This window comes from Oryctolagus cuniculus, chromosome 15 (assembly GCF_964237555.1).
Source record: "Oryctolagus cuniculus chromosome 15, mOryCun1.1, whole genome shotgun sequence".
Classification (NCBI taxonomy): Eukaryota; Metazoa; Chordata; class Mammalia; order Lagomorpha; family Leporidae; genus Oryctolagus; species Oryctolagus cuniculus.
The window spans coordinates 10144419-10168734 of record NC_091446.1 but is presented as its reverse complement, the minus strand read 5'-3'; the positions used below and the strand labels follow the sequence as shown (position 1 = coordinate 10168734).

The following is a 24316-nucleotide window of genomic DNA, read 5'->3' as shown; positions in this document are numbered from 1 at the left end:
TGATTTTATAATTCATCCCACAGGTAATTATTTTTAAGAAGATACATGTTCTGCCACACCACCAGAGACGGAAGAATAGGTATTTTTGTATTGGAGAAGGGGCACTGGACTGAATCTTGGGAGTAGACAGTCTGGGTTTGAGACCGGCTTCCGACAGCTGTTCCCTCAGCCGCACTAATCCGCGTGTGTGTTGAATTTCTGTTCACAGGTGTCCAAATTCCAAGTCTTTTGAGAGTTTGCTGAAGCAGGAGCTGTCATTCCCGTTCGGCACTTGGACGTGGCCTGTGGTGGGAAACCACTCTGCGCCTCACATGCTGACACCCGGAAGGGTCCTGCTTTTTGTGTCAGTGCCGTCTTGGATTGAAAGATTTCTAAAAACCCAGCAGGTGGATTTCAGTTCACTGCCTGGGGCAAGACATTGCTGAAACACTGTCTTGAGGGAGGTTCTGCACTCAAAGCTGGCTTTCTTGGTAGAGCCCTTGTGGGCCAGCAGTGTCTGTGGAGGTCACAGGGGGTGAAAATGCAGCACGTTTGCATTCTCAAATCAAAAATGGCCCTCCTCACTCTACAAAGCCGCACTTCTCGTGTGAACCTAAAATACATCTTTCTGGAGTCGGATGGTGTAAGTCAGAGCGGAGGAGACAGATTTTGTATGCGTCAGATTAGGAAGCTGCTTGTCCTGTTGAATAGCAGTTTCCTTAGGGGTGGGTGAGGTGTGCGTGGCTGGTCTCTGGCCAAGGGAAATGCCATGTTGGAAGAAGCAGAACGTGGGGCGAGCTCGGGTGCCCCCCCCCCCATCAGCTGCACCGTCGTTCGGAGCTTCTTGGACTGGGAGGGGCGGTGGTTCTCTCCAGGAACCAAAATGGTGGTCTCGCCTGGCTCAAGACTGTCACTTACCCCCGTTCCTCTTGAGCAGCACATAAGAAGATCTCACAGGGCCACGTGGCCAGCATCCACTGTGGACTGTCGCTGTTGGCAACCTCAGGGGCACTTGCACCCACCATCAAGGCTCTCAGGCGAGCTCACTGAGCAGACCTGTGGCTCCTGCCTTTTTGGTGGTTTCTCAAAGTTAAACATTATCGTTCCAATCTCTGCCAAGGCCCTCGGAGGTAACACAAAAATCATTTTTCATTAAAACATTATCTTTTGACGACTGCCCATCCGCTTATCAGCTCTGCTAATGGCATTACGGGAGAAGGCAATTTCTGCTTTTTGCAGGCTTGTTCTTGTATTTATGTCTTAGATCATTGCGGGCCGTCAGCGAGGCTGAACAAGGAGAGCTGGTCCGGGGGATTTAGACCTTCTGTGGATGAGGGCGCTCTGATACGCAAAACTGCATCCTATCTCTGGGACTGCTCTCCGCTCCCTCCGGGGCGAGCAGGAGCATTCGTGACCCCTCGTCAGCGGAGTGGGGTGGGAGGGGGAAGCAAAGGTGGCTTCTGTCGTATGAAACTCTTAATCCTCCTCCGCCCTGCTTCCCCGTCCCAGGGATCAGGGCCTCCCAGTTGGACAGAAAATGGCCACCTCCTCCGGCTGCCTTTCTTCCCTCTGCCTCGCTTCTTCTGCACTTCCTGTACACTCTGCCTGGTCCGTATATAGAAGAAAGAACAAAATCCTCCTGTTTTAAAAAGATGTACTTATTTATTTGGAAGGCAGAGAGGCAGAGAGAGATCTTCCATTTGATTCACTCCCCAAATGGCCACAACAGCTGGAGCTGGGCTGATCAGGAGCCAGGAGCTTCCTTTGGGTCTCCCACATGGGTGCAGGGGCCCAAGGACTTGAACCATCCTCTGCTGCCCTCCCAGGAGCACCAGCAGGGAGCTGCATTGGAAGTGGAGCAGCCAGGACTCGAACCGGTGCCCGTGTGGGATGCCGGCACTGCAGGCGGCAGCTTTACCTGCTGTACCACAATGCGGGCCCCAACAAAGTCTTTGAAGATGCAAACCGGGGTCGCACAGGAGTTGCCGGTGCACTTTCTGTTTGCATTTCCTGCCTCTGACATTTGCCTGCAGGCTGATTACGAGCATCAGAGTGCCTTTTTTCCCCCATTGCTCATTCTCCAATAGAGCAGTACAGCTGTCTCCATCACAAGCTGGAAATGAACCCAGCTCAGCTGGCTGACATCTCACCCTGCCTAGAAACGGGCAGTGAAGGGCACAGTCTTCATCTTACGTGTGTTTCCATCCTGAAGGACCTTGGCCTGTTGCCCTGGTACTTAATAGGGTCGACTGTGTTTGTGGAAGGGGTAGGTGGTTTTTCCCATGTATGTGTCCATTTGGGCACCACACATTGAGTCGCTCTGTTGTCAGGCAGTGTACTGGGTCCTGGCGCTTCAGTGGTCACCCTAATGGACACATGCAGGGCTGGAACTGCAATGATGCCAAGAACATCTGTGAGTTTTGCTCTCTTTGCAAAGAATTGGCAGTTTCTGACGAGCTGTACGAAATAATAGGCCAACAGCTCAAACTCTCCAGGCCTCTACTTTGCGTGCATGAAATGCTATCGTCCTGTTGTTCTGGGGGTGAAGGAGGGTGAGCTGGTGAGGCGTTTGTGCAGAGGGGAGGCTGCCACACCCGACCACCTCGATGCCTTCCTGCTGGGGCCTCCTGAGGGTGCTGAGTCTCTGCATTCCCCAGACCCTTGGAATCACGTGTGGCTCCCCCTGTTGTGACTTCACCTCACCTGAGAACTCAGCAACTTGCCTTGTCCCTGGAGCCTGCCCCGGGAAGTTGAGAAGCAGCCGTCAGCCCCTGGAGAACAGAGGGACCCCTGTTCTGAGTGCCCTGGGAAGGTTCCAGGATCACCCCCGCAGGAAGACCCCGGGGAGAGTGTGTGTGAGAGACAGACAGAAGCAGAGACAGGCAAGGAAGGGCGGGCGGAACTGTGCGTGTCCGGAGGGTGGGGCCTGATAAAGTCCCCAGTGAGTGCACTCACTGCAGTGAGCCCTTGTCCTTCAAGGAGATGTTAGACATCACTGGTATGAGATTCAGATTCAGGGACGTTCAGAATTCTCTTCCTTCCAGCAAAGACAGACTTTCTATCTCCTGTACCAGAGCAAAGCAAGTTCATTGTGAATAGACTGGAGAGCAGGTGGAATTTTTTAAAAAACCACTGTGGACACTAAGTTTAGTATTATTTTAAAATTTTCATCGTTGTTTTCCATTGGAGCGAGATGCTGGCTGGCTGAGTAGCTACATTGGATGTCAGTGCTCATCTGGTGATATTTTCATGAGACAGTCATAACTTTGTCTCCTTAATCTCTGTTGAATGATCTAGGTATACTGTGGACTCATGTTCTCTCTAAGAGCTATAGCAACCCTATGTTCTTTTTTTAAAAAAAAAAAAAAAACCTCCTAATGACCTAGCATATTATATTAATGAATATACTTTGTCATGAAAAAGAAGACAGCATGAGAAACTTAGCTAAGCTGAAATCGTGAATTGGAAAACTAGGAAATTGCAACTACGTATTTAGAAACTAGTTGGGTTACAGGATTTGGAATCATAGGTACGTTACAGTAGATCCCAACACCATGGACTTGCGTTTAGGGAATCCAGAAGACGGCCTAGGTGATGGGCCACATAGCACTGGAATGGCCTCCTAAGGGTCCCCTCCTGAGAGCCTCAGACTTCCTGCAGAGTGGGATGGGACAGGAACTTCCACTAAGTCATCTCCTTGAGTCTTCAAGTTGGTGAATTTCAGCAGCTAAGATCCGTTGACGGCCCTGGGAGCTGCACACTGCAAAAGTAGACCCCCCCCCCCCCCGCAAAGGCTTCTCTCTCAAGCTGGAGCTTTGTGGGTCAAGGCCGTGGCCCAGTGGCTGCTGCAGTGGCAGTGTTAGGGGACGGGCACTGCGCCACGCACTGGGCAGAGCAACTTTACAGTTTCTCATTGACTGATCCTCACGTTACCCTTCCAAGTCCAGGGCTACCAAGTGTACTGTACAGAAGGCAAAACTGAGGCCCCAGGAAGGCCATCCACACTGCACTCAGCGGCAGAGATGAGCACCACGTGTGTGTCAGAAGCTCTGGCTCCTCGCCAACACACATTGCTCCCTGCTGTTGGGCGGATCACTTAGTCTGCCAATGACCTGTGTAATTTAGCATGTCCCTGCTATCATATTAAGTAGAATCCACCTCCTCCAACCTCATCATGTGATCTCTTGAGTAGAGAATGGTGACAGGCTGACACTGGAATTGTAAGAAGTCTAGCTAAGTCGACTGTTGGTGCTGGAAGGTAGGGCTTGAGTGAGGTCTCTGATTGGCAGCCTGCAGACCCAGCCCGGATGAATCAACCCTGATGAGCTGCATTTACTCAGCACTGTATTAATTTTTTTATTAATTTTTTAACATTTTGAAACAGGCGTGTCCCACATAAAGCAACAGGCGCTCAAACGGAAGGGAACACGAAGTCTGCCTTTCCTAGCTGGAGTAGAGGCAGGGTCGCATCTTTAGATAAAAGAGTTCTCTACAGTTTGTCCTGCTCCTCTCTGCTCCAGATTGTCTCCCGACAGTGAAGCCAGGTGTTAGTTGTCATTTATCATCACAAGTGAGCCACTGAGTATTTCTTGCATCTGAGTGCCTGGCAACACTGGAATGGTGGACGATGAATCAGCAAGGTTTGCCCTTGACTTCAGTATCCAACTTGGTGTTCTGTCTCTGCCCAGCCCCTTGGGCATGACCGGGTGGCCTCTGTGACTCTCATTAGGGAACACTAAAGCCCAAAGACTGAAAGTAACTTGCCCAAGATCCTGTATTCCAGCGACTGCCAGCTCCCAACACCGCACTCCTACTTGGAGGGGCAGCAGGCACTGACCAAGCAGCCTGGTTTCCACCGTCTTGGCTTTGGAAGGTCTTGGAGCTGCACTTGCATCCGCCCATAACACCCTTCAGTGCTGATATTTGTTCAGTTCTTTGTTGCTCTTCTCTCTCTCGGAGAAGAAAATCCTATCTCCTCGCACATGATAAAATCAAAATTGGTAAAAATTGCCTCATCCAAAAACCGTTCTATCTTCAGGGACAGAAATGATCCATTCGTCTAGGGAAATTTATGGCAATTAGAAAAAGTGAAAAATAACAGCATTAAAAGTGGGGTCGGTCCCCCTGATTCTTATCTCAGTTTTTAAAGGGCTCCTCTCTTTCTGGTGCCAAATTCTTGTTTCTTGCTTTCATTAGAGCCCAAAGATTTTCCATTTGGTTTAGAAGCCTCCTGGGGAGGCCGGCGCCGTGGCTCAATAGGCTAATCCTCTGCCTTGCGGCGCTGGCACACCGGGTTCTAGTTCCTGTCAGGGCACCGGATTCTGTCCCGGTTGCCCCTCTTCCAGGCCAGCTCTCTGCTGTGGCCCGGGAGTGCAGCAGAGGATGGCCCAAGTGCTTGGGCCCTGCACCCCATGGGAGACCAGGATAAGCACCTGGCTCCTGCCTTCGGATCAGTGCGATGCGCCGGCTGCAGCATGCCGGCCGCGGTGGCCATTGGAGGGTGAACCAACAGCAAAGGAAGACCTTTGTCTCTCTCTGTCTCTCTCACTGTCCACTCTGCCTGTTAAAAAATAAAAGTAAATAAAAAAAGCCTCCTGGGGAATAGTGGAAATCACTCTTTTTTTAAAATTTATTGTTTTATTTTGTGACGAAGTTTCAGATTCATAGCAAAATTGAGGGAAGGAACACAAATCTCCCACCTGCCATCCCCAGCTTCATGCACTTTCTCTCCAGCAGCCAAAGCCTGCATCAGAACCGTGCAGTTGTTAAAATCAGTGAACTTAAATTGGCGCATCACGCTAACTCCAGTTTGCATTAGGGTTCACGGTAGGTGTTGTGTGTTCTGTGAGCCTTGAACGTGTGCAGTGACACGTGCCCACCAGTAGAGCATCTTAAGTAGTTTCACTGCCCCCAAACCCTCTGTACTCAAGAAACAGGGTGGGGAACCATCATCATCGGTCGTCTTCTTCCAGTTGAGATCATCCTTGCTTCAAAGGCATGTCAGTATATAAATATTTACAACCAGCTGTTGGAAGCCAGGAGATCCTGTTATGAGCTCTGAAAACACGGGACATATGTTCTCCCCCACCGATCACTGTGCCTGCGTCTTTCCTGCCAGTTGCAAAGGGGTGTGTGTGTGTGAGATCTTGTACTTCCCATCTTGCAAAATGCGCAGTGCCCTGGCTGGTGTCTTTGAGTTCTCATTTTGCATTCTGGGTTCTTATCAAGCTGGAATCTAGACCCGTGTTTCAGGGAAGGGATTGACACTCCCATAAAATGAATGTCATTTCAGCCACTCTGCCCTGAGATTAAAGGCTTCACATTTTTATTTATTTGAAAAGCAGAGAGACAGGGGAGATCTTCATCTGCTGTTTTTCTCCTTGAATACTTACATCAGCAGGGGGTATGCCAGCCCTAAGTCAGGAGCCCAGAACTCAATGCAGGTCTCCCATGTGGGCAGCAGGGACCCAAGGACTTGAGCCATCACCTGCTGTCTTGTGCACACTTTCAGGGAGCTGGGATCAGACATAGAACCCAGGCACTCTGCTAGGCGGTGCCAGAGTCCCTTGGGTAAGAGGATTTACAGCCCTGGGGTGTCTTTAACAGCCTTCCTGCATCTTTTTCTCCCAGTTGGATCTGAGCTCGCACCTTGATAGTTGTGAGTCCTAGGATCTTGCAATCGGGTGGCTCATGGGAGGCTGCATTGCGAACCCCTAGTCCCTTAGGAAGAGGTGACAGGGACAGCGTGGACTGATACCTACTCAGAGTCAAGTTCTAGTTCAGGCAGTTATAAGAAGCCAGTGTTTCTGTGACTCAGATGTGCCTCCTGGGCCAGAGGGAGTCAGTGCAGAAGTCCTGTGTCAGAGGACTTTATGTTGGCTCAGTAACTGCGTAAACGTCAATGAGACAGTGACAAGCATGAAACCGAAGCCTCTTTATGTCTCCTAGAAAAGGAAGGGCACACGGTGATGCCTTCACCATGTTGTCCGAGGCCCAGCCACGTGTGCGGAAGAGATGGCTGCTCCTGGATACCTGTGGGTTCCGGGCCCTTGCACTCAGCCTTGAAAAATGCCTGTGAGGGGACCGGTGCTGTGGCATAGCCGGTAAAGCCACCACCCGCAGTGCCTGCATCCCATATAGGCACTGGTTCATGTCCCAGCTGTTCAGTTCCAACCCAGCTCCCTGCTAATGGCCTGGGAAAGCAGCAGAAGATGGCCCAAGTCCTTGGGCCCCTGCTCCCACATGGGAGACCCTGAAGAGGCTCCTGGCTTTGGCCTGGCCCAGCCCTTGCCATTGCGACCATTTGAGGAATGAACCCGTGGGTGGAAGATTCTCATTCTCTCCCCCTCTCCCCCTTTCCCTCTCTTACTCTCTCCCCCTCCCTCCCACTCTCTCCCTCCCTCCCTCCCTCTGTATGTGGGTGCTGTCTACCTTTCAAACAGATAAAATGTATCTTTAAAAACTTCCCATGGATCCCTCCTCCTTTCCAAAGAAGCAGAGGCTTTAACGTTTTGAAGAGCTGAGGAGGAGGGGGCTGGTTCTCACTATGCCGGAGAGAATGCATTGTACCTGCTCTCCAAAGATTAAGCCAAAGCGTGTGTGGCCAACTTAGAGTTCCTGGGGCAGGAGAGGTCAGGTAGAGGCTGTGGAGCTTCCAGGGTCATGAACGTGGAGGGCTAGACAGCCTCCTGCCTTCCCCATCCCCTGAGGGTGCTCAGAGGGACTTGAGCCGAGGACTCATTTGTCTTGAAGTCTCCAAGTTGTTTTTGGTGGGGACACACGCGAATCCCTGCTCACCCGCTCTCTGTCCATTTACTTTTCGTTTGTTTTTTCTTTTTTTTAAGATTTGTTTATTTGAAAGTCAGAGTTACATAGAGAAAGAAGGAGAGACAGAGAAAGAGAGAGAGAGAGAGAGAGAGAGAGAGAGGTTTTCCATCCGTTGGTTCACTCCCCAGTTGGCTGCAACAGCTGGAGCTGCGCTGATCTGAAGCCAGGAGCCAGGAGCTTCTTCCAGGTCTCCCATGTGGGTGCAGGGGCCCAAGGACTTGGGCCATCTTCCACTGCTATCCCAGGCCATAGTAGAGAGCTGGATCAGAAGTAGAGCAACCGGGACTCAAATTGGAGCCCATATAGGATGCTGGCACTGTAGGTGATGGCTTGACCCACTACACCACAGCACCAGCCCCTTGTTTTTTTCTTTTCATGAGAGAGGCCGATCTGACAACCTGTGGCTGCTTCTCTCTGATTTGGGTCTTGGAGACCTTTACCCACAGCCCCTCAAAGCCCCAGGGCAGTTCTGTCTGCTGCCCACATTTAGTGTGATGCGGTGGATTCACTCGCTGTCGGAACGAAGTCCTTTGTTCCTTCTGTAAGAACTCGGAATGGGACCTACACCGGGAAGCGGCAGCGGTCTAGCCTGTCTCTCCCGCTCAGAGAGCAAAGACAGAGCGAAGTGGATGAGGGTGGGAATTAAGAAGCTGTTGCGTTTGCTAGGATGATGGCCAAACGGGGCCACTTTGGAAGGCCATGATCACTTACTGCCCTCCCACCTTAGCAGGCCTTCTAGGACCGGGCTGGACAACACAGTGTCTCACATACCCATCCTCTGTGCAGAATACTGACTACACGTTAGCACTGGGCTGCCGCCTGAGGACTGATCATTATTCAGAAAGTTTCAGTGCACAAGCCGCTCACATGTGCATTTCCTTACTTTTGCTTTGTCTTTATTCTCGGGTTACATCCAACTTAATATTCTCTTTTCCTTGTTTACTTGGGTTCTGGGTAAGTTACCCTTTGGTACAGTCCTGTGTTCATGACTGAGGTCCCTTTTAGGAAGATATCTGGAAAAGTGGCAGGTTATTCTTTATTATGAACGCCAGCTCTGATTGTCTTGAATCTACGAGTAGGGGCCCTGAACTTTTTGGTGAACACCGTCTCCTAAGTGTCGGTCTTAACGCAACACGATCACACTCTGCGTGGTTGCCTCGCAGTCTGTTGAGTGGAAACACAACACTTTGCCGGTCTGTGCCTCATGCTGACCACTCTGAGGTTTTCCTGTAATTATAAGTAACTTTTGAGCAGAGCATCACCTACATTTACCCCTGTTTGATATTTTCTTAAAGGTGACTTTTGGAGATCTCTTGCAAAGATGACACAATGTGTGTGGGGTCAGGGCTTCTCTGACTGCTAAGTGCACAGGTGACTTGTGGATGGCATGAAATGCAGGTTCTGACCCGTAGGTCTGGGCTGGGCCTGGGGCCTGCCTTTGTAACCCCTCCCACGGGAGGCCTGAGCACCTGTTAGAGTTGTCAGCGTGCTGGCATTGGAGTTTTTGTATGACCCGTTTTCTAAGTCATGCTGTGGGTCACCCCCTGGAGTGTCTTCTGATAGAATAAAAAAGGGAGAGAACGATCCAACATGGGAAGCAGGATACACAGCAGACTCATAGAATGGCAGATGTCCTAAACAGCACTCTGGCCTCAGAATCAGCCCTTAAGGCATTCGGACCTGGCTGAAGAGCCCATGAGAGTATTTTAGGCATGGAAAACCAAGACACTCTGGCAAAAAAAAAAAAAAAAACCAACCTAAATGAAAGATCTCTGTGAGTGAGATCCCAGTAGAAAGAATGGGCCGTCAAAGAAGGAGGTACCCTTCTCTGAAGGGAGGAGAGAACTTCCACTTTGACTATGACCCTGTCGGAGTAAGATAGAAGTTGGCAAACTCAAAAGGCTTCCATAGCCTTGGCAACTCATGACTAGAGCCTAGGGAGATTACTGACGCCATAAACAAGAGTGTCAAATTGTTAAGTCAGCAACAGGAGTCACTGTGCACTTACTCCTCATGTGGGATCTGTCCTTAATGTGTTGTCCAATGTGAAGTAATGCTTTAACTAGTACTGAAACAGTATTTTGCACTTTATGTTCTATGGGGGTGCAAACTGATGAAATCTTTACTTAATATATACTGAATCGATCTTCTGTATATAAAGATAATTGAAAATGAATCTTGATGTGAATGGAATGGGAGAGGGAGCGGGAGATGGGAGGGGTGCAGGTGGGAGGGAAGTTATGGGGGGGGGGAAGCCAATGTAATCCATAAACTGTACTTTGGAAATTTATATTTCCTAAATAAAAGTTTTTTAAAAAAGTGACATTTGGGTGGGGCAGGTGTCAGAGAAGGTGAGGAGCTGTAGCGCCTGCCTTCAACAGAGACCACACTGACCACTGCTAGGATCACCTGGGGAGCTCAGAGGCATGCGTGTGCAGGCGCACACACACGTGCACACAGATCAGGGCCCACTTTGGGCCACTGCACACAGAATGCCTGGCAACGGGACCGCCTGCCCGGACGCTGCTGGTAGCTCCCTGTGTAGCCCGGCTTCAGGCCCATGGCTCTGAGCCCACAGGGCCCCACCTTAAACCCCACTGCGTTCCTAATGTGTTTGAAGCCTGTTTGGTTGAGGAGCTCAGGGCCTCTTGTATGCTACACTCAGCCCCACACTTTGACAGTGTATTTAGCACAGCCTGAGCCGTCCTGGTGTTCTGGAAAGCCATCACCGTTATTTCTAACAGAAAACAAGGCATTTGGCATCACTGGCTTCTCCATCAAACCCACTGTTCGAGAGCACTTCCGGGTTCCGTCTTGGAGAAACCACCGTTGTATACCGTCTCCCAGGCCCGTGATCTGGGCTCACCCTCCTAGTCTAAGCAGTTCTCACAATCTTCTGTTCTTCTAGAACGTAACACTCTATATGAAAACTGTTAGCATGGCCGTATCCGTCAATCAGACTGCAGCCTCTTGACATAATATCAAACGCATTGTTGTATTCCCCACGCCTAGCACAGCACCTGTCTACACAGGGTGTATCCATTAGTCAGGACTGAATGGATGAGGTACTGTAGACTTTGCTCGTGGGCAAGCCTGGAAGGTCACTCTCACGACCGAGAGCTTCTGCCAGCATGGTTCCCGCGGTAGCACAGATTGCCTAGACGGTGCCTGCTGTCACATGGCCTTGCCCTGGGGGTGTGCAAGATGGCGGACAGCGTGCCCAGCACGCCCTGAATCTGCCACTTACCACCTGCTGCCGTAACTCGTGCCGTTTCTCTTTGGCAGTTGCCTTCTCGGGCCTCGGCTTCACGACGTTCTACTTGGCCGGCAAACTGCACTGCTTCACGGAGAGCGGGCGGGGGAAGAGCTGGCGGCTCTGTGCGGCCATCCTGCCCTTGTACTGCGCCATGATGATCGCCCTGTCCCGCATGTGCGACTACAAGCATCACTGGCAAGGTGAGTCCCCGCCCAGGCTCCAGGGACCGGGGTCGAAATGCTCCACACGGGGAGGACCAGGTGTCCATGAGCAGAAACTCAAGTAGGCGTAGACGGCGAAGTCGGCGCACTTTGGAAGCCCGGTGAGCTGTGGCCTCCACGCTGCCCTTGCTGGGGAAGTGGGAGCTCCTCTGCTCCCCTTCCTTCGTGTTCAAGGACATCAGGTCCTCCTGACTCACCCTTGGCCTCAGCCCCAAATGTGATTTCCCTGCTGGATTGCTTGCCTCGTCCTGGGGCTCGGTGCCAAGTGCTTTTTGGCTCCTTCCCATATCAAACCCAGCCTGCAAGAACAAATTTCCCATCATGGACGCTCTCCCAACGTGTGTGCTCAGCCCAGGCGTGGAGTTCAGCAATGTTCCTCACTCCCGGGACGTTCATCCAAATCAAAACAGCACAAAACCAGGGAGGGGCTGGTTCCTGGGACAGAACTGACCCTGGCCCCCTGCGGATGAACTGCAGCTTACAGTCTGCCAGCAAGACAGCTGGGAGAGAGACGGAGAGGTGACAGTAACAGCAGCCTAGAGCAGTCCTCAGATCACCCTGACCAGGTTGCCCCAAGCTAGAAATTGTACCTGAGGGTGGGGAATGTTGGGGGGGGGTGGGGAGTGTCAGAAACCTTCCTGATTGACAGGCAGACCTACCTGTCATTTCTGATGAAGTCTGAGAAGCCCTGGCAAAGCCTTCTATCTTGCAGGTTGACTTTAAGCAAACAAAGCAAATTCAGTGAGTTGACACTTAGCTTCTGCGTCGGCTTTTCACCAGCAGGCTGCCACCCAGCCTCTTCCTCTTGTGCTGTTGTCAAAGGACAACACCAGGCACTGTGCCCGTCTCTGCTCCTTCCTGTCTCTGTATTGCGGGACTCCCTTCCTCTCACTCTTTTTTTTTTTTTTTTTGAAAGGCAGAGTTAGACAGAAAGAGAGACAGAGAGAGAGTTATAGACAGAGAGAGACAGAGAGAAAGGTCTTCCTTCCATTGGTTCACTCCCTTAATGGCCGCCACGGCTGGTGCTGTGCGCCAATCCAAAGCCAGGTGCTTCCTCCTGGTCTCCCATGCGGGTGCAGGGCCCCAAGGACCTGGGCCATCCTCCACTGCCTTCCCAGGCCACAGCAGAGCGGGACTGGAAGAGGAGCAACCGGGACTAGTACCCGGCACCCCAACTGGGACTAGAACCCAGGGTGCCGGCGCTGCAGGCAGAGGATTAGCCAAGTGAGCCATGGTGCCGGCATCCTCTCACATTTCCAGGGTTTTGTTCTGGTGGCATGCGGGAAGCAGGCAGGGCCAGACGCGAGGGCAACTCCAAAACAGGGCTCCGTCTCCCTGTTTTCTCTGGGGGCCGTGGGCTCCTCCCAGCACTGCCCCGGCTTCTCTCGCTCCTTCCCGGCCTCAGCTCCACCCTCTACCCTCTTGGAGGTCGTGCCCCGGGTGTTGTGTGCCACCAGCAGCATTGAGCTGGAGGGTGCAGGGTGGGGGAGAGATGCTCAGACAGGAGTGGGACAGGTGGCTGCATCACAGGTCAGGTAGTGACCAGGCCTCCTGAGAGGGGGGGCAGGAGAGAGCCGCAGGGCGGGGCCTGGGCCCTCCTTTGTCGTCAGTTTTCATGGCTGACTTGATGAAGCTCTGCATGATATGAAACCACACCATGGGAGGCGGGAGAGGGGGACTCTGTGTCGGCAGCACAAGGGCACCCTTAGACCTGGGAATGTTTCCCCATAGAATCATGGGTGCCAGTGTGGTCAGGGCGCTCCCTACAAAGAGTCTTACAGGCCAGTGGTCATTTGTGGTTAGCTTTGCCCCCGTGGAGCACAGGACCAGTGACCCCCAAACATTTCAGAGCTGTTCCATGGATTCATGCAGTCCTGGGTCCTCGTGGACTCGGAACTAGAAAGGCAGCTGTGCCCGCCACCGTGCACCGGTGCCGCCACCTGCTCGGTACGGGAAACCTCTCTACACAGGTGCACACTGGGGTCCTGGATGCCTAGGGCACTGCTTCTAAGGAACCATGCGCTGTGTTCCCCCAACACCTGATTCGGTGGCAGCCAGGTTCTTGGGACATAGTCTGTTGGTTCGCTGTGAGTGTCCAGTTACCACTTGTATTCAACCACTCTGGCTATGGAGGACGATTGAGGGTTTCAGAATCGCACCGGTTTTTCCTTTATCTTGGGAATCGCTAAGAGCCGTCTCGTGGCGATCATGGGCCGAGAGCCGGGGATGGGAGAGTGACCTCTCTGAAGCCCTCGCTGGCCCTAGCCTGGCTCCTCCTCGTCGTCTCCCTGGCTGAGGGGAAGATTACGGCAGTGCAGCTCTCGGCTGCAGGGACGGTGGGTTCACGAGGCAGCGGGGGCTGAGGCCTGCTGGCAGCCGGACCTCACGGCCATCCCTGCTGGTAGGCCCACAGAGAACTCTGAGCAGCAGAGAATAGCGAGTGCCTGTGGGAGAGGCAAAGCAAGAGACTGTACTCAGCCATGTCCAGGGTCATAGATAGGGTGCAGACCGAAACCAGGTCAAGTTAGGCTTCTGCGGCTGGAGCTGAAGTTGCGGCAGCCAGTACACAGGCTCTGAGTGAGGCTCATGGTACCCGAGTTCCCCTTTTTGTGACAGTCATTGTCTACACTGCTTCCTCTCAACTTGGGGTGGGTGGGGTGATTGTATCTCCCAGGGGACATTTGGTGTTTTCGGTTGCCACGCGTTGGGAGGGAGGTGTTCCTGGCATCAGGTGGACAGAGGGCTAGAGGCTGCAGGCGCTGTTCAACCTCCCACACTGCACAGGACAGCTCCTCACCCACCCCCGTCCTGTAGCCCCAGATGTCAGCACTGCCAAGCTGGAGAGACCCTGAGCTACGGCCGGGTTTTGGCTCCATCTTTCTTTCCCTTCTGACATGTCAAGAAGCAGCCACATTTCAGGAGTGGGAAAATTTAGCCACGGAACACTCGGTTATTTTTTTGCAGATTTTATTTATTTATTTGAGATGCAGTTACAGACAGAGAGAGGGAGAGACAGAAAAAAAGGTTTTCCATCTACTGGTTCACTCCCTAAATGCCCACAGCAGCCAGAGCTGGGCTGATCTGAAGCTAGGAGCCAGGAGCTTCTTCTGGGTCTCCCACGTGGGTGCAGGGGCCAAGCACTTGGGCCATCCTCCACTGCCTTCCCAGACCATTAACAGCAGAATTGGAAGTGGAGCAGCCAGGACACGAACCTGCACCCATATGGGATGGCAGCCTGGCAGGCAGAGGCTTAGCCCACTACACCACAGCCCTGGCCCCTGAATACCCAGTTATTAAGAGAGGAACCCAGGAAGCCTCGCAAGACCCCCTGCTTGGAGAAGGGGTGGACAGTGAGGCTTTGGGCGGCTGGGTGGGTGCGTGTTTGAGGCTGAGGCCTGATGGAGGTGAACTACTCGTTTTCCTTTGGTGGGTGGAGCCACCCGTGACCACGGCCAAGGACCATCCCTCATGACGAGGGTTCCCGCAGAGCCCAGGAGCTTGAGCAGAACCCAGGTCCCTCTCATAATGGACCTCAGTTAGCAGCATTGATGCCGTGAGATTTTATGACTCCATTTCACTTTTGATTTGAGCAACTGTGCCTAGTGTGGAAGTGCATCCAGTTGCTCCATTACAGTTTCCTACCCAATAAATAGCCCGTCCGCCCCAGCAGCTTGCCACGTCCATGGTCATGGTTGCTTCCTGTCATTTATACCCGTCTCTCTGTTCTGCCTCTCCAACCTGCTCCACATCCACAAGTCTGTAGTTTCCATTAAATGAGGAAAATACACGGCCTGGGCCACGGGAGAAGGGGGAACACGGCCCTGGCTCAGTCAGTCAACCCTGGATCTCTGTGTGGCTGACGTCCCCCGAGTCTGTGACATGCTGGCCTCCGGCTCAGCGGGAAGCTGGGAGTCACAGGTGAGGAGCCTCATAGCAAAGCTCACCTGTGGGACTGAGTAAGGGTGTTTTCCAGTGCGAATGCTCCGCACAGTTCCCGTTCTAGAAAAGGTAAATGCACAGAACGCGCAGAGCCTGCCATGAAGCCCGCTGTGCCTCTGCTCACACTGGTGTGCCTGTGGTTTCTGGCCAGCAGAGTCTTGCAGCTGGGAGCGGCAGGCACGTGTGGTTTGCACCGTCACTGGGCACGGGCCCAGTGTGTGGCTCCAGGCTCGCCGCATGTCACTCCAGGTTTGGAGATGGCCTTTAGCCCACTGACTGCTCTAACCATGCGTCCTGTAAGCAGCCCCGAGCACCTACTCCTTTCCAACAAACGGACGTGCTGCACACTGATGGTCGTCTGCCCCGTCCGCCAGACCGAGTCAGCAAACTTTGGGAAGGGTCGGGGGTAAGTGGCCCTGTCTGTGAGTGGCCGCCCGGTCTCTGTGGCAGCTGCTCTGGTTGTAATGCGTGCGCGCAGCTCCTGACCCCTGCCCTGGAATTTGGGGGATCTGTGCCCTTCTGTTGCCATGGCGCGGAGCAGGTGCTTCTGCGAGGCTCCGAGGGCTGCCACAGCGAAGGGCCAGAATCAGAAATGTTTCATCACGCAGTCCCGGGACTGCATGACAGCCAGGTATGCGCAGGGACCCTCCCTTCCCTGCCTCTCCCAGCCGCTCATAGCCGTGGCTGTGGCTTGGCTGTGGCAGTGTGTGCCCACCCTCCGCCTCCACCCTCCCTGGATTTCCCCCGTCCTCTCCCCTCCGTGTCCACGCTGCCTCTTTGTAGAAGGACACTGGTCACAGTGGATGAGGACCCACTCAGGTCACCGCCTTCAAAGACCCTGATTCCAAAGAAGGTGGCAACCTGAGGAACTAGGGGTTAGGACTTCCAAGTGACTGTGGAAAGAACACCACTCCTTAAGATTTATTTTATTTATTTGAAAGACAGAGTTACAGAGAGAGGTAGAGCCAGAGAGAGGGAGGTCTTCCATTCTGTTAGTCCACTCCCCAAATGACCGCAACAGCCAGAGCTGAGCTGATCCGAAGCCAGGAGCCAGGAGCTTCCTCCTGGTGTCCCACGCAGGTGCAGGGGTCCAAGCACTTGGGCCATCTTCTACTGCTTTCCCAGCTCATGGTGGAGAGCTGTTTGGGAAGAGGAGCAGCCAGGACTAGAACTGGCGTCCATATGGGATGCCGGCGCTGCAGGCTGGGGCTTTAACATGCTGTGCCACAGCGCTAGCCCCAGAACACCACTCCTAACAGTGCTCAGTAAAAGCTGAATGAATGAGTGATTTTGACTAAATTGTGTTCCTTTGTGACTAGTATCAGTTTTCCATTAACCTTGTTGTCTACAAACTCTGTTTACTTTTGGAAATAATCAAGAAGCTACAGAGCTAGCATTAGGACACCCACATTCCACACCAGAGGACCGGGGCTCAGCACCCAGCTCTGTCCTGATTCCAGCTGTGATGGCTCAGGCAGTTCCTGGGAGACCTGGATTGAGTGCCCATGTCCGAGGGGTGCCACCCTGGCCGTTACGGGCATTTGAGAAGTAGACCAATGGATGGAAGCACGCATGCTCTCTCTTTCTGCCTCTCAAATAAATAACATTTCAAATGGAAAACATTTAAAGTCACGCTTCATTTCTTAGTTCTCTTGTGTACGCCCCGTGCCTGTGTCAGGCACGTTTCCCAGTGGAGGCGGGGCACGACGGTGCTGGGTAAGACACGGTGACCGCCCTTCTCGCCTGCTGCGTATCCGGCAGGTTGTGCACTCTCTGTGCTCCAGAACTCCTTTTAGAGAAGCTCAGAGTCACAGAGGCAGGGAGCCTCCCTCACAGCAGAACCACCGCAAATAATGAAAAGAACCACAGCAGAGGACTGGAGTTGTGGAGTTTGCCAGAGCTCGTTTTTGCCCCAGCGTCTGGAGTCACGGAGCCCAAGGCGTACCGGGTGCCCAGGCAGGCCAGCTCAGGGATGCTGTGTGTTGCCATGGTGACATGCGGGTTGTGCCCCTCCTGAGACGCGGCTGCACCTCTTCAGAAGGCTGCCTGTGTCACCGCAGGTGGGCAGAGCCCAGCGTCTCAATGTGCCAGGCCTTGTGAGGTCTTTCCTCTCCTTTTTTTTTTTTTTTTTTTTGACAGGCAGAGTGGACAGTGAAAGAGAGAGAGACAGAGAGAAAGGTCTTCCTTTTGCCGTTGGTTCACCCTCCAATGGCCGTCGCGGCTGGCGTACCGCGCTGATCCAAAGGCAGGAGCCAGGTGCTTCTCCTGGTCTCCCGTGGGGTGCAGGGCCCAAGCACTTGGGCCATCCTCCACTGCACTTCCGGGCCATAGCAGAGAGCTGGCCTGGAAGAGGGGCAACCGGGACAGAATCCTGCGCCCCGACCGGGACTAGAACCCTGTGTGCCGGCGCCGCTAGGTGGAGGATTAGCCTAGTGAGCCGCGGCGCCAGCCCCTCTCCTTTAACATTGTGAGAAGATAGTTAAGGACTCAATTCCTGGCTACCTCATTCAAAGTTTACCTCCTTTTCTATCATTAGAATTGATCCACAACCCGCCTTTTTACGAATAACTTTATTGGGATATTAATCTATTCTTCAATATTGCGGTTTCCCCTGTGAAAGTCTGCAGATCAGTGGAGTGTGCACGTCCAGTTGTGCAGCCATCTCTACTGTCTGCTTCCAGAACTTTTCATCACCCCGCAGAGACCCGTCAGCAGCCACTCGCCAGTCCCCCGCCCCCAGGCCCCACCCCGCAAATCGCTTTCTCTGTGTGTGGGTTGCCCGTCCTGGACACTGCTTGTGAGCGGAGTCCTGCACTGCCTGCCTCTTAGTGCGTCCTGCAGTTCATCTCAGTCCCCTCAACATCTGGGGTAAAGACCGCCAAGCTCCGGGGACGTGAACATGGATGGGGTGGTTGGGGTCCTGGACACCACCGCGTGGGACGGCGGCAGACCTGGGGAAGGGATGCAGCACCGAGGGGCACGTGTGAGGCTGCGGCGTGCGGAGCGGGCGGCCCAGGACCAGAGTGGGGCCCCGATCCCTGCCGAGCCGCAACAGTGCCATAAAGGAATGCAGAAAGCCGTCTTCCCCAGCCCAGGCCAGGTGACCGGTCAGCCTGTGTCCTCCGAGACCCCACCCCTCCAACGTAACAGGTTCCCACATTGACCAGGTCTTTCCTTGGTGCCTTTATGCACACCCTTCCATTGCCCAGGAAGCCGCAGGTGCCTTCCTCGCCTCCGTGTCTTCCCCTGCCCTGGTTCATGCCTGCTCAGCCTTCGGGTCCTGCAGAGCACGCCCATTGCAGTCTCCTCCCTCAGGGTGCGCCTGGCTGCTCCTGGCCACTCGCCGAGCAGCGGTCGTCACTTGGTGTCCGCCCTGCCCCTTAGGACTGTCAGCACTGCAGGGCAGGGTTTTCCAGTTTCCTCCGTGCTCATGTCCAGGACCTCACTGTCATGCCTGACACCTGATCCCCACGCAGTACATGTGTGTTGAAAGAACGACATCGACGCTAAGCAGGGAGCCAGCAGCGTTTGTATCCCAGGAGCGCCGAGATCCTTGTCTTTCCCTTTTGAGCCGCCCCGGGTTGCTGTACTTGGGATGAAGTCAGTCCCAGGTAGCTTTTCCTCCCCCCAGTACAGACCCACCTGCTTTCCGGCACACAGGATGGGGGTGTGAGTTTCTAGAATAGCAATAGGCCATACTCCCTCCTACAGTGAGCTGCGTTTTGGGTCTCGCTCACCACCTTCGTAATGAACAAAGCTCTGAGTGAGGCAGGGAAGGCAGCTTGGACAGGCTTCCCATTGCTCTTGTTACTTCTGATAACCCCACGGTGGCGTCTGTCTCACCGCTTTACTCGTTCCATCCGACGGAAAGACGGCAGCGGTGGGAACCGCCACTTCCTCGTGTGCTGCTCCGTCGGGAGCCTGGGGAGCGTGCGCTTGGAGCAGTTTGATGTGGCCTGGTCCAGGACTCACCTAATGAAATGCCGTGCCGCAGGAGATGGAATGTAGAGCGGGGCTGCGTGTAGGCCTTGCTCTCTGGCCTGTTCCATAGTCAGTTGCTCAGATGCCAACGTTGTGGGTCATTTTAGATGCTAATAACACCCCACAGGGCTCTTCCCTGGGGGTGAGAAGAGAGAACAAAACAATGGCGCAACTCGGAGACCTTGGACTAGAATATATTTTACAGGCTACGTGAAAAGGTTCTTCATTTGAGCAACTGCCTGCCTTCACGGTAGCTGTGCCTGCGGCTCTGCTCCGGAATTGATGGTCCGTCCGGCTTTACAGTGTCGTGGGTGACAGTACTTTCTAAGTTCATTAGAAGTGCATTTAAAACCCTGTGAAAGTGTTGCCTTGCTGAAGGGATCAGGACTCTTGACTGCCGAGTTGCTATATGAGAGAGAGGAGAGGCAGGGAGAGATAGTGCCTGGCAGAGGTGAGGCGAGCAGGGCAAGAAGGAAAGGGGTGGCTACTATTTTTTAGGTCCTTTATTTTTGGCCTGGTCCGTGGCATAATGTGCAGAAGTGATGTACTATGAGTTGATCAGCACCCAGCGAGGTGGATGTTGACTTGAGAGATCAGGCAGCCGAAGCTCTGGGAGCGGAAGCGACTTCCCTGGGAGGCTGACATGGGGATCAAGTTCCTGGACCCCTGCACCCTGCACCCAAAGGCCTCGCGCTTGTTGCGTGTTCTTACATTAGAAGCCTGGTGCGGGAAAGTGGCTCCCCCATGGGCCAGCAGCTGAGCCAAACCCGAGTTACTGTGCACACGCTTCCCTCCCCACACTTAATTCTGCGGAGAGCAAGGTGTTGGTGGAGGTGTTCAAGGGAGTCAGCAGCCAACAGCAGAGACACAGCCGCTGTCTTTCTGGAGTTTTGAGTCCAGTGCTAAACATGAAATGATCACAGGTTGTCATTTGTCACGGCTGCGTGCAGGGAGCGGGGAGGGCTGTCAGTCTAGCCTGGATGTCAGCTGAGGCTCCGTAGCCCCAAGGTGTTGAGCTCCGTAGCCCCGAGGTGTTGAGCTGTGCTCCATGGCAGCGGGAGGAGATGAGGCGAAGGGATGCCTTGGGCATCCAGGATCAGAACAGCACCTGCAGAGCCCTGAAGGCTGACAAATCAGGTGTCTGAAGAACAGAAAGGGAACCAAGGCTGTGGCAGATGGGGGTGGGGGTGTCCAGCATGGTGGGCAGGTCTGGACCAGCGGCTTTGAGAGATGCGGGCTTGGCTGGGGCTGTAACAGCAGCGGCAAGGATTCAGCCGGGCTGGCGTAGGGCTCCGTGCCCTTGCTTCAGGCACGCCGGCTATGGCTTCATCCCCTTGCACTTGAAAGTCCGCTGCTTCCAGCCTCCAGGGCCCTGATGTTGGCTGCAGTCACAGAAACATCTTAGGTAAAAGAACTTTTCTCCTCTCTATGCTTCTTTCCCTGTCTCGCCATTATAGGCCAAGAAAATTGCCTGCACTTAATAAACTTCTTTAAAAAGAACTGAAAGCTGTCTCTCAGGGAACATTTTACGTTGTACTATTAGACTGGTAGAAACACTGTGGGTGGAGGCAATTCTAGGAGTGCAAATGAAATACACACACGTTACCCCCATCCTGCAACGTTAGCCTGGTTAGATGTAGCTCGTGCCAAGGTACCTGGAAGGGAATCACAAAAGGACTGAGGAGTGGGGTGCATGCATCTAAGCCCTGACAGGTGCCTCTCCTTGACGGGCACTCAGTTTCACCTGCAGGAGACGGCGGAATTAAAGTCTCTGCTCAGTGGGATGCTTCCAGGGAAGTGCTGAGAAACACCACCTGAGCAGTGATCCCCAAGGAAAACCCTTGGCCCCCACCCCCACCTTGGTGGCTGCACCTCCCAGCCCGTGGGGGCGAGCTGCTGTCTCAACTGGGACTTGGGGAGTCCCATGGTAATCAAGCCTGATGGGCCCAGCACCGTGGGCCGGTGTGGGCTGCAGAGTCAGGGCGCCAGGGTGCATGCCCAGGGCTTCTGGGAGACTGGGGCTGCTGCTGCCTGCCTGTGGGTAGTTTGTGTGAGCCAACAAGGGAGTGAGTGTGGGGCTGGCGCTGTGGCTCACTAGGCTAATCCTCTGCCTGCAGCACCAGCACACCGGGTTCTAGTCCCAGTCGGGGTGCCGGATTCTGTCCTGGTTGCCCCTCTTCCAGGCCAGCTCTCTGCTGTGGCCCGGGAGGGCAGTGGAGGATGGCCCAAGTGCTTGGGCCCTGCACCCCATGGGAGACCAGGAGGAAGCACCTGGCTCCTGGCTTCGGATCAGCGCGGTGCGCCGGCCGCAGCGGCCATTGGAGGGTGAACCAACGGCAAAAGGAAGACCTTTCTCTCTCTCTCTCTCTCTCTCTCTCTCACTGTCCACTCTGCCTGTTTAAAAAAAAAAAAAAAAAGAGTGAGAGAGTGAGTGTGGAAGTGGAAACCACCAGCAGGGAACTGGGCAGTCCAACCTGGCAGTGACCTTGATCCCCAGAGTTCGCATTTCTTCAGTTAGGGGAGATTTGCCATTGTGCTAGGCCCTTTTCAGCAAGAATAATCCATAGGAATGCTGGAAGTCCTCCCGCACCCACACCAGCCAGGGCTGCTGGGGCGAGCCGCTCTCATGGGGTCTCTGTTGGGCATCCTCTTTGGCAAGGGGCTGCCCCCAGGGGAGGGGCCTGTCCTGCCTGCAGCCACGCCCCCCCGCCACATCTTCCATCTTCTCCCCCTCCACGGTGAGACCTGCAGCTCGGCAGGGGGATTGGGCCCCTCCCGCCTAAATCCGCCAAGTGTGCGCGTGGGAAATGTTTTATTCACTTTGACTCAGGATCCATTTCCTCTCTGGGAAAACGCCTGCCCCGGGGCAGAGACCAGCATGCTCAGTGCGTTCCTGTGGTGCACCAGCTATCACTCAGGACGCTGGTGGGAACTTGCCCACCAAACAGCAGTGACAGTCCCCGAGGGGATTTAGAGCCTGTAGAGATGGCATTGAGAATTGACTTTGACACTCAGGAACACGGATCTGAGCGCCGGCAGGGCTTGTCTGGGAGTTAAGGAAGGCGAGGGAAGAGAGAAGCAAGTGCCTGTTTTCACCATTGGAGCGCTCGAATGCTGACAGTCAGCAGAGGCCACCGGGATACGTAGCTCCAGCGTGGCTGCCCCGTCTCCTAGTCTTCCGGGGGGTGCTAGGAGCCAGCCAGTCCCTGGCGCAGGTGGGAAACGCACTTTCTTGAACACATCACTGGCCGTGCAGGAAGGAAGAGTAACACGTTTCTCCCCTTCTCTTTCCTGCCCAGATTCCTTTGTTGGCGGCGTCATTGGCCTCATTTTCGCTTACATTTGCTACAGACAGCACTACCCTCCCCTGGCCAACACGGCGTGCCACAAACCGTACGTCAGCCTCCGAGTCTCGGCCGCGCTGAAGGAGGAGAGGCCCACGGCCGACAGCGCGCCCAGCTTGCCTCTGGAGGGCATCAGCGAGGGCCCCGTATGACGGGCGGCCCGGGAGGATGGACACTGAGCCCCCCTCCACCCCGGGCACGCCCTTGCACCCTGCCATCAAAACGCAGTAGAACGAGTTTTCTGTAGTGTGTCCCTCACCCGTTGTTTCTCAAGGTTACCCTTCCGCTCCTGTTTCACCGATGGGGTTCCTGCTGCTCTCGGTGTCCACGTCCAAGGTTCTCCAGTTTGCAAGGGGAGGGCGCAGGACCAGTCCCCGAGGGACACGTGGCAGGGGGCTGCCAGGCCAGGGTCGCTCGGCCGGTTCCTGTCTCTGAAATGTTTGCTGTCACAGCCACCTTCTTGTTGTCACGGTTGTACACACAATAAAGCCTCCCACTTGGAAGACTCGGTGTTGGCCGTGTCCGGTGCAGCAACAGCCGCTTGGAGCTACACGGGTTTCACGCCGGAGGCCCAAGGCCAGCTCTGTCCGTAGGTCCTTCCAGACGGTGAGCTTCGAGCCAAGGCTCAGGGCTTTCTGAACCATCAGCTTCTCACAGCACAGGGCTCTGGGGTGGATTTGCAGCTTGGAGCTACGGCCTTAGCATTTCCAGAGCCCAGAAGGAAAGAGAGGGCTTTGTGTTTAGACCTCCACCCAACACCATGAACACGAAGGCGCCCGGGCTGGGGAGGAGGTTACTGCGTTGGCAGGGGCTCATGGGCATGGATCCTCCCCACCCTCCCCCGTAGGATTGTGAACCAGGTCCATGGCCCAGCCACTTCCAGGGGATTCTGTAGCACCCCTTTTTCGGGGGGAGGAGGGTCTTCATTGGCCCTTGTGCAGGAAGTAGTGTGACTAATCTCACAGATCCGGAAGTCGGTGCCTGGGGCCCATCTCGGAGTGACCACCAGAGGCAAGAAGGGCTTCGGGTGAGAGCTGTGCCTGTAGGGCCTGAGCTTCCCAGAGCTCTGCCGACGGTTCTGCAGGTGTGGTGGGAAGTGGCCCAGCGACGTCGGGCCCTGGCAGAATGGGAGATGAGAACAGAGCAGGAAGCAGCAGGGACTCCAGCTCAGCCTTTGCATTATTGAACGCGGCCAGCCAACATTAATCTTGCTCATTCGGAACAGAGCACGCCGCGCCTCGGCCAGCCTGCTCTCTTCAGAGCAGTAGGCGCGCCGTCCTCAGTTCCGAGGAGGTGCGGCACCTGCTTCTCCCGGTTCCTGGGCCCGAGTGCTGCGAGGTGCGGCACCTCCCCTTTCCAGCAGTTTCTGTGACACACTGCACTTGGAAAGACTCCAGTGGCTATGCAGATTGTCAGCCGAGCACTCCTGGGTGTGCCAGAGACACCCGTGGGGATGACCTTGATCAGCTGTCTCTGCCATGGCTGAGCCCCGGAGTGCACCCAGCACCTGGACCAGACCTCAGTCAGCGAGCCCAGTGCCGCCCTCCCCGGCCGTGGTCTTCCACACTGACTTTGGCACAGAGCCATGTGGTTGTCCCATGGTGGGGTGGGGGAGGGGACAGCCTAAAGTGGCTCCATCCAAAGCCAGACCATTGATGTTTTACGATTGTAGCAGTTACACTTGCAAGCACTGTTGAAAATGAATGTGAGATACCTCAAAAGCTAAAACATAGAAATTTATAAAGCATTTAAAATACAGAGCTAAAATT

General features: G+C 54.3%; 1 protein-coding gene across 2 annotated transcripts in view; it reads left to right on the top strand.

Annotated features, from left to right (window-relative positions):
* The window catches only part of PLPP4 (phospholipid phosphatase 4), a 137054-nt gene extending 114004 nt beyond the window's left edge, over positions 1-23050 (top strand). Inside the window, exons 6-7 of one of the 2 annotated variants that reach the window (XM_002718742.5) lie at positions 11092-11262; positions 22503-23050. In XM_002718742.5, the coding sequence (XP_002718788.2) occupies positions 11092-11262; positions 22503-22699 (368 nt within the window). In that variant the 3' untranslated portion in view covers positions 22700-23050. The remainder of the gene's footprint in view (positions 1-11091; positions 11263-22502) is intronic. The other variant, XM_070057123.1, reaches the window with a different exon arrangement.
* Positions 23051-24316: the final 1266 nt, after the last annotated feature.